Here is an 18,629-nt window from a genome sequence, read left to right as displayed (position 1 = left end):
CAATTCGAAGAAAAATACGCATTCCTTGATAAAAGAGAAATACAATACAAAATGTAAAACATACTACTCGTAATTATCTCTACAAATAAATCTTCCTTGATTGCTCTAAAGGCATTCTGGTTTTCTTATAAACATCCTGTTTCTCTGAATTTTCCTAAGGAGAGTCTAATATTATAAAAAGTCCTCGTCCACATAGGATTAACCCTTTGCACTTGGAGCTATTTTAACTGGAAAATTAAACATTTCTTTCGATCTAGAATATTTCCATCCCCTATCCTAGTAGCACAAAATATTGTACACACATTCATATAATAATGTAAACAATATTTTCAATAATGGTACAGCAATTTTTAGTGGTGCCTCAGAGGGGACAACGGAGTGCAAAGGGTTAAACGTCTACTGTTACGTACTCAGTGCGCAATAATTATGAAACACTGAACAGCACCCGAACCAGCCCCATCTGATCGCGAAGCAGTATAAGGATCCTGAGTTGCGCAGCAGTCATCAAATCGCATAAATCGATCTACCCTCCTGCAAAGTAATAACCCGTTGACATACGAGGGTGCGCGAACTCGGACTAGATGAAGAGATCCGAATCGCGGATCGTTCGGTGTCGAGGGGGCTAACGGCGCGAACAAGCATCCTCTTTCGTTATGACGTGCCGATAAATTCCACCTCGGCAAGGGTTGCCGCCCCCGTTCGTTGCCTTGACATCGACAGCTCGTTACACCGTCAAGACGCTCGGCTGACGGCGTTGTATACATAATTCAAGTGTCCCCATGTGCGGCTTCGCCGCCACGTGCAGACGTTTTCACCAGGAAGGGCTTCCCCGCTCGCCGAGGAAACCTAATTTTCTCCTCGAGTAACCCGTTAACACCCCTGTTCGAATCCCACTTTGCTATTCCCGCCGCGTGACTGTACTAATTACCGAATCTGTGCCTTGAGGTTTGATTCGCAGGGTCTTGATGGACTTCCACCCTCGAAGAAAGCTACATAGTGCACGGTCGCCCCTCTTCAACCCCGCCTTTTCGGTAAAAGTGTCCGTCTTCACCAGGTTACCTTAACACGTCGCACGCTGGGTCAGATCGAAGAATTAGTTCGTTCAAATCAACTTGCTCGTATCGACATTTACCACATTCAAAAACGATGAAATTAATGAGATTTACAGCTGCACCTCACCCCAGGAAACTAACAATTTTTCACTTTTTTGCATGTAATCCTGTAGATTTTGGAGAGACAATGCTGAAAATCCAAGTTTTGCTGTTGGGAATTCACTGGTTCAAAAGTTATGCGTGTAAAGTTTGTAAAGTTTTTGGCTGGTACTATACATATACCAACATGGCGAACTTTAAACACGTATAACTTTCGAACCAGTGGATTCCTAATATTAATACTTGGATTTTCGGTATTTTCTTGTCAAAATCTACATTACATTTTCTAAAAAAATGAAAATTTTTGGTTTCCGGAGGTGAAGTTTAACCGAAAAAAATTGCAGTTACAGGCCAAAGATCACAATAATGGTAATTTTCATTATTTTCAATTGTCTGCAACTCCAAATTTGTACTTGTACGTTTCGTTTTTACGAAAATGTAATAATTTAAACATGAATATTCCTTCCAGATTTAAAAACTTTCAGTGTTGAAGTATGTTTCTAAGCCACTGTATTTTCCAGTGAGAATATTTTCGACAATTATGTATGAACACACAATTGTCTATCATATAAATCAAACGTAATCTAAATAAATCACCTTTCATTTCTGCCGTTTATCTCACTTGCATGGAATGTATGAAATATGCGAGTATACTGCCGAGAATTCATTACACCCGCAAATATGAATACATATAATAAAACTTCCGCTTTTGACACCTAAATACGGTATCTCTGAAATGCTGGAATTATTTCGCAAGATCTCGAAAGACTTTCGTAGGAGAATTATATTCCCTGGTAGAGTTCCAAGCATTTTTACTGCACAGTAGCGTTCTGAAATAAATAATTTAGCATTCTGCGTTCCAGTCTTAGGCAACTTTGTGTAATAAGAACTGTATGCTTCATAACAAATTTATTGCCGTGTGCTGTTACAAATTCATCTACTTCAGAATTTTACCTGAGATAAAATAAAAACCTGTGTGTCACGAGTCAAAATTATACGTGTCATTTATTATTTAAAAAATCCACAAGGAAAATGAAACAAGCTGCACCAACGCAACAATACCGACTTAAAACTGGCCGTAGAGGGGTTCTCTGAGGGGGCCTTATCGAATAGTATGAAGAAAAATCAATGTGGTTTAGTATTCGTACACATTTTAAAAACTAATAACTTTTTTATAATTGTACCAAACGACCTGATTTTACCACGTTTTTTTTATAATCAATTAGAAGCATTGGTTTACGAAATGATATGCAAAAAAGATTTTCCAAAAATTATAATTTTCAAGGTTACATTTTTAAACGCTTGTAGCTCGTGTGTATGTTAATCGATTTCGATGAAATTTTCAGCATATGTATAACTAACATAGATCTACAGAACATATATTTTAAATTTTCATTGAGGGCCCAAATAAAAAGGTTTTAAAATATCCCTTTTTTGCATGTAAACTTGTAAATTATAATTTTTGGTAAATCGTTTTTGCATATCATCTCGTAAACCAATGCTTCTAATTGGTTATAAAAAATCAGGTCGGTTGGTACAATTATGAAAAAGTTATTAGTTTTTAAAAGGTGTACGAATACTTCATACTTTGATCGAGTATTTTACTTTTAACGAGACACCACTCAATATTGCTGTACCATTATTGACAATTTTGCTTACATTATACAATATGTTGGTATCTAATCTCAATTACTACACATTTAAGTATTATATGAGGTATTGTTATTATTATTGAGTATTATTGAGGTATTATAAAATTGATATAAATCAATTGATTGAATGAATCAATTGATATAAATCAATTTTATATCCATAAAAAGTGTTCCTCCATTGAAAATACGTATGATATATCGCTTCCATCAAGAAAACTGAAACAAATAGCTCGAAAGCAGACTGGAGAAGCTAAGTAAGTAGAAGGCACACGGCTGATGAAGAATTTAAGCGGTCGATGCGCCTGGAAAATTCGGAAAATCGAAATAATTCAGTGGCGGTGCATTTAACGTGCACGAAAATCTCCATCGTTCCCATTTGGTTCGTCCGCGTTATTTAAAATTAAACGAGTGTTGGATGCACGGAGGCCATTTGTTACCGTGCCAGTTCCCATCCCGGGCGCAGCTCGCGTACGAGCGAACGAAAGTTAAAAGAAGAAAAATCCCTCCATACGTTACGCCGCGGCGTGGCAAGGGAAACGAAACGAAACCGTGTGCATGTAGGATATTATAGGACCCCGGTAACAATGGTATCAGCCGCGTCGCGAGAATGTATCGCAGTTAATATATCGGCATGGGCTGCAATCGATAATTCGACCCGCTCGACGGTAAATCACGATTCCGCGTAAGGCTGCTCGTTCCTTCCGCGAGAAAAACTGCGAAAGGGATTAAATGTTATATCGACGGTGCTGCACTGTGTGCAACGGACCGTACCAACGCTGTCTATCCTTGCTTCGCGAACTGCCACAGAAGTGCGTCTGTAAACCTCGATCACTGTGACATTATTCGCGACCGTTTTATCAACGGACCGACGCGACGACTGTAACAGACGCAATTGAAACGCCCGCGGGCCGAACTGTTCGTCAATTATTGAACAAATGCCTGTTTCATTGGTCGTCTAATTGACGGACTCGAATCCACTTGCAAAACTCATCATTTTTATCGCGATGTTATTACGGAGTCCATTTCACTCTGAAATGCACTGTTTGCAAACGCATCGCACCCTTTTATACCAAATAATTAGCCTATAAATTAATAATTTCTCCTATAAATTATGATTTATTTGGTATGTAATCCAGTAGATTTGTACCCGGGGCGGCTGCAGATCGAAGTTTCGATCCTGTAGGATCAATGGTTCAAGAGCTATGATTGCTTAAAGTTGAGCAATCTGCAGTGTTTTTGACAGGTGAGGGCGCCGCCATATTAGTTTGTAGTGACGGTCACGCGTCGCTCACCGAACAAAACTGCCGCGCCGGTCCTTGCCCTCCACCCCGATCTAATCACAACCAACTCGGTAAGCGGTGCACGACCGTCACTACAAACCAATATGGCGACGCCCTTGCCTGTCAAAAACACTGCAGATTGTTCAACTTTTAGCAAGCATAGCTTCTGAACCATTGATTCTACAGGATCGAAACTTCGATCTGCAGCCGCCCCGGGTACAAACCTACTGGATTACATACCAAATAAACCATAATTTATAGGAGAAAGGCACAAATTTTGAGTCCGGTAAAGTAAAGAGCAGCCAAATTGGGCACATGGATAACTAGGAGTTAACGACCGACGTGTTTGTCGTGGGCGCTCATTTCGATCTGTCTTCTTTTTGCAATCTGTTGGCGATCGTAATTTTACAATTCTTCTGTTATTTTTGATTTTCTATTTTTATAGATTTAGCTATACATTGGGTTGTACTTGAACTCTAGAATAAATTGTACTAAAAATTTATGTTCTATGTGGTAATCGAAGCGTGAAGGAAGTCAATAAATTACTTTGAATTTGTTAAAATTATTCTGGTGTTCCGAAATCGATACTAAAAATTGTTATTTTTCGTTGCGAATTCATAAAATTGTTTTCCGGAAGAATGGAGCACCGTGCGAACTAGTTTTCGTTTTACATATAATATTTATTGCCGACCAGAAAATCCACCCGGGTCCGACTATGCATAAAACGTCTGCCATTCGAATTTTATTCATACAATATTTTATATTTAATAACCGTATCTGGAATCGTAAATAATCTGCGCGCTTCCTCATCAATTTTAGAGGAGCAATGGATGGTATTCACGACAGATTCCACCGGAACAAAATACAATGCCATTTATAGATAGATAAAAAAAAGAAGGACCACTAGAAATCACTATGGCGACAAAAGATTCGTATTTCATTAGATCTAAATGCAACTCCATACGACAGTCGACGTTTTATCGTGACGTAAATCAAGGTAGATTGAATCACGAAAACTGAAATATTTTGTTTATTTTAGTTCACTATGGATTCGACGAGAACGAACAGCCCGACAAAAGTAAATCCTTAAATACAACCGCTTTGATTGTACCGGTAAAATCTCTCGTCAAAATCTACAGGATTAAATTTTACAAAAGTTCAAAATATTTTGTCGTAAGTGATCATATTGCTACAAATTATATTGTACTGACAATGACCGGCTTGTGTTACGTATTTGTATGGATTTCATTTTAATTCAACTTCGAAATTGTTAGTTTATAGAAAAGTCTGCAGTCACCATTAAAATGTCTACTCTCGGATATTCCTGCATATTCGAATATACAAATGAAAGTAGAGACATCTGGGTGGTTTACAATTTCTCAAACGATCTAGCAACATCTCGAGAATAATTCCTGGGAGATCATGTAAGCGCGATAAGAATAAAACGTTGCCGAGATCAGTCTCCGTAATCCGACAAACGCACCTAATTGTCGTCGTCAAGACGTTAGCAACTTCTGCAACCTCCTCAATTTCCTTCCCCTTTGGCGACGAGAGTTCTTCTTGAAGACGCGCAGGCACGTTTCACCGAAAAGGCCACGTACCTCTTCGACTTCTTCCCTTTTTTCGTTCCTCTCTCTTTCTCTCTCTCTTGCTCTCTCGCTCTCGTTCGTTTTCTCGTTCTGTCCCGCGTCTTTCGCATCCCCAGCAGCGACGAAAAGCGCGACAAATGCAAGAAAGAAAAGTACGTGACCCGCGATGGGAGTGTCCACATTTATATTTCCTCCTCTCGAGGTTTTCGGGCTTCTGCTTTCTGCGCTGACACTAATTTGCCCCGTTCCTCGTGTCTCCCGGTTTCTCTCGAGCCCGTCGTAAAATTCTAGCTCCCATCCCCCTGGACCACCGCTATCCTGTTCAAAGGAACTACGTGTTTTACATCCCGCCGTTGGAACCCGCCGCCAAATAAATGTCTAATGAAATTTAAATATTTCCAGCAAGAAGCCGGACCGCGTGAGAAATTCTTGCCATTCGTCTTTCCAAGGTGTTCCCGCGGTTACGCAGCACCTGTACCGAACTTGTCCCGGGTTGTTCTTTCTTTTTTCCAGCAGACCACTTCGACACTTCATTTCATCGCAGTCTCCGGCTCCGTTTTCTACACGCTCGCACGATTTGATTTCAAGTTTCGCTACACTGTCCACTGCTACGCCATAACAATGAAAGTCTCGAAAGAATTCCCGAAATTCTTTCCTTATCTTAAATTGATACGTACACTGTCGATTTTTTTTGCGAAATTGAATTTTATCAGCTTCAGTTGTAGCAATCAGGAGATATTAAAGAATATTTCACTTGCTCTAGCAATTTCAGTAAGTTTAAGATCGCGTATAGACGTTCATGAATTCTTTAATGCCTTCATTGTTTTTAATTCCACCCACTCGATCTTGTCATAAATGCATAAAATTCGAAGTCGATTAATATAACAAGCTTCTGTAGTGCGTAAAATAAATGTTGACGTCACATCCGCGTGTAAAAAAAATAATATAAAGCGAATTACAGTCAGGTCAGTAAAATTTCAATAAGTTGAAGATCGTGTATAGACGTTCTTGAATTCCCTAATCCTTCAATTCATATTAAAAAATGTTTCTCTTGCTTTAACAATTTCAATAAGTTGAAGATCGTGTACAGACGTTCTTGAATTCTCTAATCCTTTCATTCATATTAAAAAATATTTCTCGTACTCTAGCAATTTCAATAAGTTGAAGATCGTATATAGACATTCTTGAATTCTTTAATCCCTTCATTCATATTAAAAAACGTTGCTCTAGAAATTTCAATAAGGTGAAGAATGTGTATAGACTGTCTTGAATTCTTTAATTCCTCCGATCCGATCTTGTCGTAAATGCATAATATTCGAAGTCGATTAATATAACAAGCTTCTGTAGTGCGTAAAATAAAAGTTGACGTCATATGCGCGTGTCAAAATAATAATAAGATAAAGCGAATTACAGTCAGATCAGTAGTATAGAGACGCCGTTGGGCGGACAAGCAGTGTAGAGAGGTCTACGAGCAAACAAGTAGATTGGGGCGGTGCATGGCCAGACAAGTGGAATACAAAGCGTAGCGATAGGATAAGTGGTACATGGCGATCTATGGCCAGACAAACGGACTAGAGATCTGACACGGTTCCAGTCGTTCTATTGGTCGCGAGTGAAAGAATAAAGTAGCATTCTAATTAATATAAGTATGAATACAGTTATGGCGCAAACCAAAAGAGATAAAAGAACTCGTTAACAAAATAATAAATGTATCGAGGTGTACGAATACAGTATGGAAGCATTAAATGTTTAAAAAACAGAAGAGAAATTCGATGCGATAGAAGAGAGGATCGTAAAATAAATTCATCACGCGGCGATACAATAAAATCGGGAATAAAATTACCCTCGTAATCAACGACGATTCCGATGGAAATCGTCGTATCTTTCCCATTATGTTTCCCATTTACATTTTCCGGACTTTTGTTTGAGAGGCGTAAAAAAACGCAGAATGCGGATGGCGTGTTTATTCAGGGCCTGTGCTCCATACCGAATTAAAATTCACCGAGAAACAACGGATTATCATTATTGGGAATATTTGAAATTTGCAATCCTGATTGCCGATCGATAATTTTTATTCGCGGGAAGGTGCGGGCGATTTACAAAATTTATGGATGTAATGCATAAACGATTCCGTATCGAGCATAGGATCGCTAGATTGGTACAGTATACTTTGATGTATGAACAGCCGTTTGATGAATAGATTTTTCTTTGAAAGCATGGCATTCAACCAAATGATCCTTTGCTTTATGTATACGTTGCAAAACAAACTTTGGGACTTACAAGATGCATGCTTGTCGCTCGGCAACGCTATGAACGTCCTGTTAACGGTTGCAACTTAGACGACGGTGTCATTCCCTTCTTGAACGATGGTGCTGCGGTGTCATAGATCGCCAGAGCATGCAAACAATTTCACGAAAACTTAACCAAAACTTAAAGGAAAGTGCTGGGTAACTTGTGTTAATCCGATTATACCGATACGAGGCAGTGAACCGGCCCGGTGTGCAACAACCGGTTTGGAACTTCGCGGAGATTGCATTATTTTAGTCGTGTGAAAATAGTACACGGAGAACAACAGTCTTAACAACAATGATTAATGATTTTACCTGGAAATAGAAAATTGGTGAGCTTTCACCCTTTTTTCTTATGTGTTGCTAATTTCTAAAGTAAGTCCTAAAGAAATTCGTTTTACCTTGAATTTACGAATTTCGTCTTCAGGGTGATGCCCCGGATCGTGCAATCATCTAAAATGACTGATATTTTGAGTTTCCAAGATTTAATGGATTTTTCAGTCCATAGAAAGAAAATTTCTTTAATATATTAAACTTGAGAAATTGAATTTCGGCCGCGTCTTTGCGGCTCCTGGCGCAATTCCTCGAGGAATCGTTTCAGTACACGATATAAGTGAAGTTTCAGACCCGAGGACATGACATGGAATTGTACATATATCGCGACGCCGCGCCGCCATAATTCTTTAATGCACTTGAACCGATAAGAAAGTCAGACCAGCACGTTTGTGCCTAGACAGGCAGCTCGTTAACTCCACGCAATATTGCAATCTTCGTGGTCCAATAAAAACGTGTTAATGTAATCTTTAATGTTCTCGCGAAGCTTAAAGGAATTGTTCAGGAACTCTAAATGCAATTATAAGTATTATAACTAGCAAAGTGTTCGGACAAAGCCAACTGAAAGAGATTGTCAGAGGATTAGCCACGTCAGATGGATTAACAGCGGGTCGACCTAGTACAAAGAGCAAGTTTTAACACAAAGAACAAACTGTGTCGCGACAGTGTCGTTTCGTAGCATCGGCCACGTCCGCCAGTCGATAAAGGAGACACTGATAAACACCAGCCATCAAAGAAATTTATTTCCAACTCGGGAGGAGTTTATATCAATGAATAGGTGAGCGACGAGCATCGTTCCCGAGACAGCGGAACTCGCTGATAAGGTAAAGCTGGTCGCTTCTTCACTTTAGTTGTGTCCATCCACACCGACGAACACCTGTCGCGTCGTCGGTTGCTTTCAGCTCGGTCGCGCGCGCACCGCTGTAACGAACATAACTACAAGTTAAAGGACCGTCTAATTAAGTGCGGAAATTACGAGCACGTATGCGAACTCGCTGGAATTAGCCGGACTACGCGTCGCTTCAATCCGACCTGCGAAACTGTGAAACTCGAAACAATCGAGAAGGTTCGGAGCAAACCGAAAAGTATCGAAACACTAAATTTCTCAGTCTAAAGCGTCTCTAAAACATTGAAAAAGTTTTTTCGTGAATCACTCTTCAGAAAATTCGAAGATTGAAGTTTCTCCTTAACAATGACACAAGAAACTTTATATGAAATGCAAGGCTGTGATAAAATTTAATTTTCATGTCTAGACAAAAAGAATAGTAAAAAGCTTGTATAAGATTATCCAAAATAGACTATAGAAAATATTTTTTAAATAAAAAACATACTATTTTTTATTTTATTGGTTTTTTTTATTCAATAGTCAGGTATCATCTATGACAATTATGTGTGAAAGACGATATCTGTCAAATGACCACCACGACCACGTTTAGAGACTTCAATTCGAAGAATTGCTCAATTCTTGAGAACGACGTGGAATTGACGTTGATGGGTTATTAGCAACATTTTCAAGAATAACAACAATGTTTTCATTCGAACGAGCTGTTCTTGGTCTGCCAGACTTTGGTTTATCATGAACAGATTCAGTCTCATCAAATTTTTTAACCAAATTTCGAATTCTTTGCTCTGATGGACGATTATGTATGCCGAAAAAATCACGCAATTTACGATGGGTACTTTTTATTGAACACAGATTTGCAACACAAATTTTAATAACTTCAACACGCTCTTCAATCGTATACGACTCCATTGTTAAAATTGTATATCATTGTAGGTTAGAAATACAAGAAACAAACATGGCGTTTGACAGATACTCTCATTCAACATCCTAAAGGTACTTTTGGATAACCCATTATGTATGACGTTACAGTGAAAGTGTTAAAGACCTAATATGAAACAGGAAGGTATATCTCCAGATTCTTATTACTGGACTGCGGATCTTCATAGAAAATAAAAATGTTTTGTGACGATTGTCGATAGCAGGAGGTAAATAAAAATTGGCTAGATAAAATATGAAACAGTCAAAGATTAGAAAAATCTAAGAATATTGTTCTCATGTTTTAATTCGTGAAATTAATTTTTATTTACCTCCTGCTGTCCACAATTGTTTCAAAACATTTTCTATGAAGATCCACAGTCTAGTAATAACAATCTGGCTATATAACATAAGTCTGTTTGATAAACAAAATTCCTTCATTAAATAATAGATTTAATTTTGAGGGGCCGTGTTGAAATATGGTTTGAGAAACAAAATTAATCTATTATTCCGCACAAGGAACGATCTATTCAACATGAGTTTATTTCAGTTTGTTTATGAAATCGATGGTTGTTTGCTCATAGTATCGTTCAATTTTCTAACCCGAATGATCCTCACTTGACGTGTTACATTCTAAACGTAAAGACGTGTTTTGCTTGTGCTGCATTTCTCGTTATTGAGTAAACTCGTTGAGTTAATTCATATAAAGTATGCGGATTATTTAATTACATAATCAAATAAAGTCTTTAACACTTTCTATCTCGTCTCTTCATAAATGCATCAAAATCCGTAGTCTATCACAAAATTTTCTACAGTTTCATACAAGAATCGAGCCGCTCAAATCCGGAGCGCCCAACCATAATTAAGACTGAACGCAATAACCACGCCCCCAGTTCTCGCATTCCCGCAGAGCGAGTGAATTAATTAGAAAATAGATCGACGATCTGTAGAATAAAGCGTAGGTGGCTCGGTTCGGCTGAACAACATGGGAACGATACGACTCTCCTCCTCGAAAATCCTAATTAATCCGCGATACGCGTATCCCTGATCGCGAAGCCTTATCGCGAACGAAAGCCGCCCGTACATTGTTAATGCCGATCGATGACTACGATTCGCATAGATCCGGCGTCGTGCAGCCATTCATCCGTTCGGACCTATAGCGAGACAAGCGGGCCGTTCGTTCGGAAAATGTGTGTTCGGGATTTCGCGGTGATGTGCCGGGTATCTCGAATAAGCCAGGTAGACACCGGAGAGTGCCGCCTCCGCCTCTTCGTGTACCCGGTTTCACTGGCCACCGGCACGGACTACGGATCAACCCGTGTTGCGAAGCTACTCGACCGATCACCTAACAGCCTCACCCGCTCTTAAGAGCCTCTTTTGGTGCAAAGCGTCATTTCGTAAGCCTTGTTCGTACAGTTTTGCGAAGAAAACAGACGACTGTTTCGTATCGAGGTTTTGCGTACATATTTTCTATAATATTATTTGAACTATACAATATAATTTTTTCAATTCGGAACACTTAAAATTGTGGAAGCTATAATACCTTGAAGAGAGGCATACGAACAAAATGCCTCGTTAGTTGATAAATTCCAGCCATTCTATTGGCCTGAAACATAAAATGAAGAAGCATTCTTCGTACATTTTTGTGAAGAAATCAGACGACTGTTTCGTATCGAGGTTTTGCATACATATTCTGTATTACTTCAACTATACAATATAATTTTTTCAAGTCGGAACCGTTAAAATTGTGGGAGCTATGATTTCTTGAAGAGAGGCATACGAACAAAATGCCTCGTTAGTTGATAAATTCCAGCCATTCTATTGGCCTGAAACATAAAAATGAAGAAGCATTCTTCGTACACTTTTGTAAAGAAATCAGACGACTGTTTCGTATCGAGGTTTTGCATACATATTCTGTATTACTTCAACTATACAATATAATTTTTTCAAGTCGGAACCCTTAAAATTGTGGGAGCTATGATTTCTTGAAGAGAGGCATACTATACGAAACAAATGCCTCATTAGTTGACATGATTCCAGCCGTTCTGTTGGTCTGAAAAAATTTAAGTAGTCTTTCAATTAGAATGAATTTAGTTGTGGCATGATCCAATTTTATTATTTAACAAAATGGTGGCATTCTGAATTTTGGATTTTAATCTTGTAGACATTCTTTTCACATTCGGCATTATCAAAGAGATAGAAATACTGGGTGTATTAGCACTTCAAAAAACATTATCAAAGGAAAATCGAGTTTTTCAAGGTTCTATATACAAAAGGCGCTTTCCCGCTTGGTTGCCGGTATTCATTGAAACAGCTGTGCAACCAGCGCACCGCACCGTACCGCACCGGTTTCCGTTTTGTCGCCCACCTATCATATTCCTTTGTCACTGTATATCACCGAGCGGGCAGATTATCCGATTTGTGAATTATCGGGAACCGATTCGCGCAGATTACGCGACCGGCAACCTTCACGAGCTGCGTTCACGCCTCCCTGCGCTTCGTTCGAGCGCAGACATTTCGCGTGTGCAGCTCGGAAACTATCCAGATGCTCGGATTATTGCGTGCACTTCGTGTTACATCGGGGATTGCGTTGTCCTACCTCGTTACTCTTCTCATATATTGTGTGCGTGTTTGCCGATTATAGAGACCACGTTAGGAGCACGCTAATAGTAAACATTTGCGATACGGGCGCGCACAGATTAATTTATTGTTTCATCGGAATATTATCCGTGCTTTCGTGAGACGAATTTTCTGTTCTTATTGTTCAGAAAATCTGTAGTGATTACGTTGTACTTCAGCAACTTTTGATTTTATTTGCAGCGGTTTTTCCTGAAGAGATTAAATATTTTTTTAAAAATGTACGAAATTGTTTGAGAAAACAACAAATTTTACACAGCTTCTGTATCTCGTAATTAATGCTGACAATTTTTCTTTTGCATAAAAATCCACAGTCTAGTTATAGATCTACTGATACGACTGATTTTTAAATAAATTTAAAAACGCGTGTTCAAAATATTTGTCACTTGTTACAGATAAAATTGATTGTACGTCCCGAAAACGATTTTGGAGAAACAGTATTAAGTTCTACGTATCGGGCTACGGTATGGCTAGATTAGCTACGAACGGACAGGTAATAAACTTTATCGTGCGTTTGGAACCGGCCCAGCTGCGCCTTTTATTTGACTGTCTAACGTTCCGCCATGCGACAGCTAATCGAAGCACCATTCCGCAGTTTCAGTTTCCCACATTTTACATTCCTTTACCACCGTATCAACTTCTCCATTAGTCAATTTGCGGATTATCGAGGAGCCACGGGAGCCACGAAAACTCTTTCACAATATTCCGGCATTTCTCGACGCGGTACAACGAATTGTAAAGGCGTTTTCAAATGTGGCGACTTCTACAATATAATAGTGATTAATTAACGTAATAATGTATTGGCGCTCCGTTCGTCTTCCTTAGATCGGCCTATTAATTTCCTCTCGTCTCCCCGTTCGAGTGTCTCGACATCTACGACCCCCAGAGGATTAAATTCCGAATACGACTACAATCTCTATGAAAACGTCTCACAGCGATTGCAATTTATATTCCGTCGATCTCGTTACGCGCAGATAATTGGCAATTAACGAATTCATAATCGTGCAGCTCGCAAATTGATAACGGGCCGCGCGAGGAAAATAAAATTTCTAGTGGCGTCGCTCGTTTCGCGAGGTATGATTAATTTCTATAAACTGATGCGCTTATGAATATTTATTTTCGCGGAAGTGTCAACAGCGCGGTACCTCTCGGTATCCTGATTTCTCTTTGACGACACACGCGTAATTAAAATATCTAATAGTATTGAGAACGCATAAAAAAGCACGAACCAAATCATATTATATTTCTATGAACAAGGTGACGATATTTTCATAGAAGATGAACAAAAAAGTACAAGAAGCTTCATTTTCTGTGAAAAATATTCAGTTGTTCGGTTTTTTGGAGATTTTCAATTTTTTTAAACATGTTTACCTAACCCGAGAAATCGGGAAAAATACAGGTTAATATTTAATAATAACTTAATAATAATAATTTATATATTAATAATAATAATAATTTAATAATAATATTTAATAACCATAATCAGATACAACTACCAGTATGAAATCAGTCATTTTAAGATTCTGGAATTTTTTAAAAATCCATTTTGCAGTGAAGTATTCGAACAAATTTCACAGTAGTGTGTGCTATCCGGTAGAATGTCTTTTAATATTTTTTTGTAATTTTTTACTAAACAAAACAGAAGTAATATACAGCATAAGTCATTAAACCATGTTTACGTCATAGCTACCCTTGTGGTAGTGATACAGACTTGAACCACAGGTAAATTTTTTGGGGATAAGTCAGGTTTTGGGAGCCCTATCGAATGGTATGACTTTCTGCGAATACTATGCGCGAGTACAGGTATGTACAAAAATAGGCGTCGCGATGGCCCAGTTTTGGAAAAAGTCGATTGCAGCATCGTTTTGAAATGCTAGCAAGAAAATGATGCTCGCGAATCGCGAATAATTCAGTTTCCGTCAGGAGCTCTCGATTTCAACGAGGATTCCGCGTTCGAGTAGCAGTCGGATTTCGCCAATAGATGCAACGATCGCGCACCCATACAGATTTTTCTATTATAGGAGAGTTCATGGACGAACGCACGATGGATACATGAATCGAAGCCATCATGGGCGGACTCGAATTGATCCTCCTGCTGCTGGCATCATCGCGCTACCTCGTTCATCCGATCGGTGAGTCGAGTTTCCATTTAATGAATGCGCATACTCAAAGAAAAATTTACGCTCCGGGCCATAGTTTTTTTTAGCTTTTTTCCAAGTGGCCCTACATAGAAACGCTTTGAAAAAGAGTGGCGTGGTTTTTCGAAATTTTTCGTAATACCGTCGCTTGTTCCGTTTTTCGCCTTTTTCGTGCACTGTATAATAGTTCTACGATCCGCCAACATCGTCAATTCTGGAAACACGAAACCGAATAGAGTGAGCCATTTTCAACTTTGTACAATTACTGATATCAGAATGGTGTTTGCGAAAACTTGGATTGATCAAACAACAGTATTCTCGAGTATAAAGGAATTTATGAATTTGTTCCGAATGCTAGTATTATTTAACACCAAGATTTCATCGATATCGCTGCCAGTAGAAGTTCGTAACGAAAGCACCAGTTTTCGCGGTTCAAGGACTGTGCTTTCTCTCTGTGCTAGATAACAGTCAAGTGATGTCGAAAACTCGGAGGAAACTTGGAAGATCCAGGCGAACTATCTATCTTGTGATTATAATCGCGTGGTACTACATCGTTTGAAGATCTGTATCATTTCTTCCGTCGTCCTACGTTCCTACAGATGTTCCCTAATTTTTAGTACAAAGACTTTCTGTCGAATAATTAACGAGGAAAATAACTACTGCCGCTATAAGACTGCGGATCTCTGGATTAAAATTTATTCCTTACTTTAATCATTTTATTAAGTTGATAAAGGTAGATTCATACTCCCAAATTCCTTTCGCTTTTCCATTTTCACGTTTCTATCACATTTTTATCATAAACGCATGAATCCGCCGTCTAGTCATTCAATATAAAATTAGTACTACATAAAAAAATTGTCACATTTTTTCACGACAATACTAAATACCTGTATGTCATATTAAAAATAAGTAAAACGTCATCCTTTACGTCGACAATCTGACAAGTTGACACGAGGGACGAATGAGGGTAAATGCTTCTATCCTAATTGTTGTGAAATTGTCGAAAGAGACTCTGTGGCCAACAAGAGCTTTCGAAACGATGGGTGTTCCGTCGCGCAGGAACAATATTCGCGTATTTCCTTCGGACGATATTTAGATGCGTTTTGTCTCGATCACAAGAGACCATTTATTGGAGTAATATCGATTACTTCATTCTTTGACTCTCTTCTTTCACCTGAAGGCTGCTCAAGTCGGCCGTGGAGGATGACGAGTCATCAAGGGTGTGTTTGAATGGATTTTGCAAACATTCGGCAATGCCCAATCAACACATCGCCTTGCATTTTCATGAAACTTCATCTTCACGATGAAGAAGGTTTCGGCACAAATCAAAAACAAATAACAAATGCTTCCCCCCATAAAAAACAGTTACGATCGATTTAACAAAACGACTCTTTTATTCGTAATCAAAACTTCCATCACCAATAATCTTTCCACGACAAAATAAGGTAAATGTCACGAATTACCAAGCGTATAAGGCAGGACCTGCTAGATCAGCCTTACTGACGAGTCCACTAGCAGGTCCGGGACGAAACGCTTCCATTAACGTCATTCATTTTCATGCGAAATAATTGTTGTCTTTTATGCTCATCATATCATTGAATTACCTGCCCAAGATTAGCTTGGCGGGCAGTGATCCGAATATTCGCGAACCGACAGTTGCGCGACAAAACAATGGGTACATAAAGCGCGGAGAAATTGGAAGTTTTAAATTCGAATAGTCGGAGAGGAAGCCAGCCGTCAGTCTGGAGAAACTCGCGGCGGAGGGTAATAAACGCTGTCGTGGCGCCGAATAAAACTCGAATCCACCGAAACGACACGATGGGGGAGTTCCCCTTTCATTCTAAACATCCGCGCGGTCCGATCCCAAGATACGTCACTTACGAGCAGCTAGATCCAGCAAGGATCGCCGGTTTCCCCGGTGGTTACCCGCCAGCGGGAAGCCGCCTAAAGAAACAGGCCTTAATCACGAAGAAGAGGAATGGACGAGGAAGAGTTACCCTCGGAGGTGGTCGGCTATCTTCATCCTGAGGAACACTAGCAGAGCACCGCCGCCCGTGGAACTTTCTCAATTAGTGCTCGAGAGCCCGATCGACCAGGAGCTCATTCGTATTCACGATGAACCTGGGACCGTAGATGGAGTAGACCGATAGGCTGTGTCTTCCGCTCTGCACTCACCCCTCTGTCAACCCACTCTCTCTCTCTCTCTCTCTCTCGACACTTTCTCCGCTGTTACTCCTCTTTTCCACCCGGGTCTACTCTCTTTCACTTGACTTTCTTCCCGGGGAGTTTCGTCGTGGACAAAGAGGGACGTCGCCGTCTAAAAGTGCCGGAGGAGCGTGGACGGGGGACCGATTGGAATCGCAGCTTTTAATTACTGTCGTTCGTTTGAATCAGTGAGGGGTTCGATCGCCGATATCCTCGAACCGTTGCGGATGCTGGTCCCGCGCGCCTGTAACCAAGAAAGAGCTTTCAATCATCTCTTTAAACTTTGAAAGATTTCGGAACTTTAATTGCTGAACGCGTATGATCGTTTATACGGATTCTTGTGAGATTGTGGACACGTTTCTGTTTGAACAGTTTAACTCAATCGCGGGAAATCATCGCAAAGTCAAATGAATATTAGCGCATCATATCTGCTCCTCCAAACCCAACAACATTCGTCTGAAAACCTTTTCTGTATCGTTCGTATGTTTCCGGGAGATATTTACACGATTCCAGATAAATCACGGACTTCGTATCAGTCTACACCAGACCTGGCCAACCTAAATGGTTTCGCGGGCCGCACTTGAGGTAATCATGCTTTTAAAAAATGTAATACAAATACAAAATGAACAAAACTTTATTGTTATACGTCGCACTTGCGCATTATAACAGTGACAAATGCAATTTTCCATTTATTTAATATATTTGTATACATACAACGAGAAACAAAAGTTTCAATAAAAATATAAAATAGCACGGCGGGCCGCGTGTTGGCCAGGCCTGGTCTACATAACTGTGCAGTAGATTCGAAAAGTAATATATTACACGATAATGGAAGAGAATAATTCCAATTCCGAGTCTGGCTCGATATAGAATCGGAAAGGATTAATCGATTTGGCCTGTGGACTGCATATCGATGACACCGAAGTATAATTTGATTTCGTTTGAAGGGGAATTGGTAATATAAATATACAGTAATTCCTGAGGTCTTTTGAAGAATCTTTTTCATTTGCGAAAATGTTCTCCGCGGATCTGATAACGAGATATTATCGAAAAACACGGACCAATGCACTGAAGAGGAGAAAATAATTTTTTTCCTGGTTCTTCATAAAATACCGAATCCAGTTAAATGATTAATGATATTTTTTTCCAAAATTTTAAGCAATTAGTCCAAAATTTCTTCTGTTATAAAATTAGTGTCGGAATAGATAGAAACATTTAATATAACTTTAAATGAAATCACGACATTAGTGACTATAAAAATAAAAGCGTGGAGCTTTATAGTCACTAATGTCATGATTTTATTTAAATGTATATTAAATTTTTCCATCTATTCCGGCACTAATTTTATAACAGAAGAAATTTTGAACTGATTGCTTAAAATTTTTGGGGAAAAATATCATTAATCATTTAACTGGATACGGTATTTTATAGAGAACCAGGAAAAAAATTCTTTTCTTCTATTCAGTGCATTTTAATATAAGCGTGGTTTTTAAAAAGTTCTTTTTATAAATTTTATTTTCTACTTTTATTGACATCGGAAGCAAGTGTGTATACAAAATTTCAGCAAGAGGTTTAAAATTCGATTACAACATTTGAC

The 18,629-nt window shown here is 39.1% G+C and overlaps 1 protein-coding gene across 6 annotated transcripts in view; it reads left to right on the top strand.

The window, feature by feature from the left end:
• The window catches only part of LOC143211047 (limbic system-associated membrane protein), a 121,387-nt gene that overhangs the window by 47,945 nt on the left and 54,813 nt on the right, over positions 1–18,629 (top strand). For all 6 annotated transcript variants that reach the window (XM_076428458.1, XM_076428457.1, XM_076428456.1 and 3 more), the window contains exon 3: positions 14,711–14,821. In XM_076428458.1, the coding sequence (XP_076284573.1) occupies positions 14,758–14,821 (64 nt within the window). In that variant the 5' untranslated portion in view covers positions 14,711–14,757. The remainder of the gene's footprint in view (positions 1–14,710; positions 14,822–18,629) is intronic.

Source organism: Lasioglossum baleicum, chromosome 7 (assembly GCF_051020765.1).
Source record: "Lasioglossum baleicum chromosome 7, iyLasBale1, whole genome shotgun sequence".
Taxonomy (NCBI): Eukaryota; Metazoa; Arthropoda; class Insecta; order Hymenoptera; family Halictidae; genus Lasioglossum; species Lasioglossum baleicum.
This window is presented reverse-complemented; position numbering and strand designations above follow the sequence as displayed.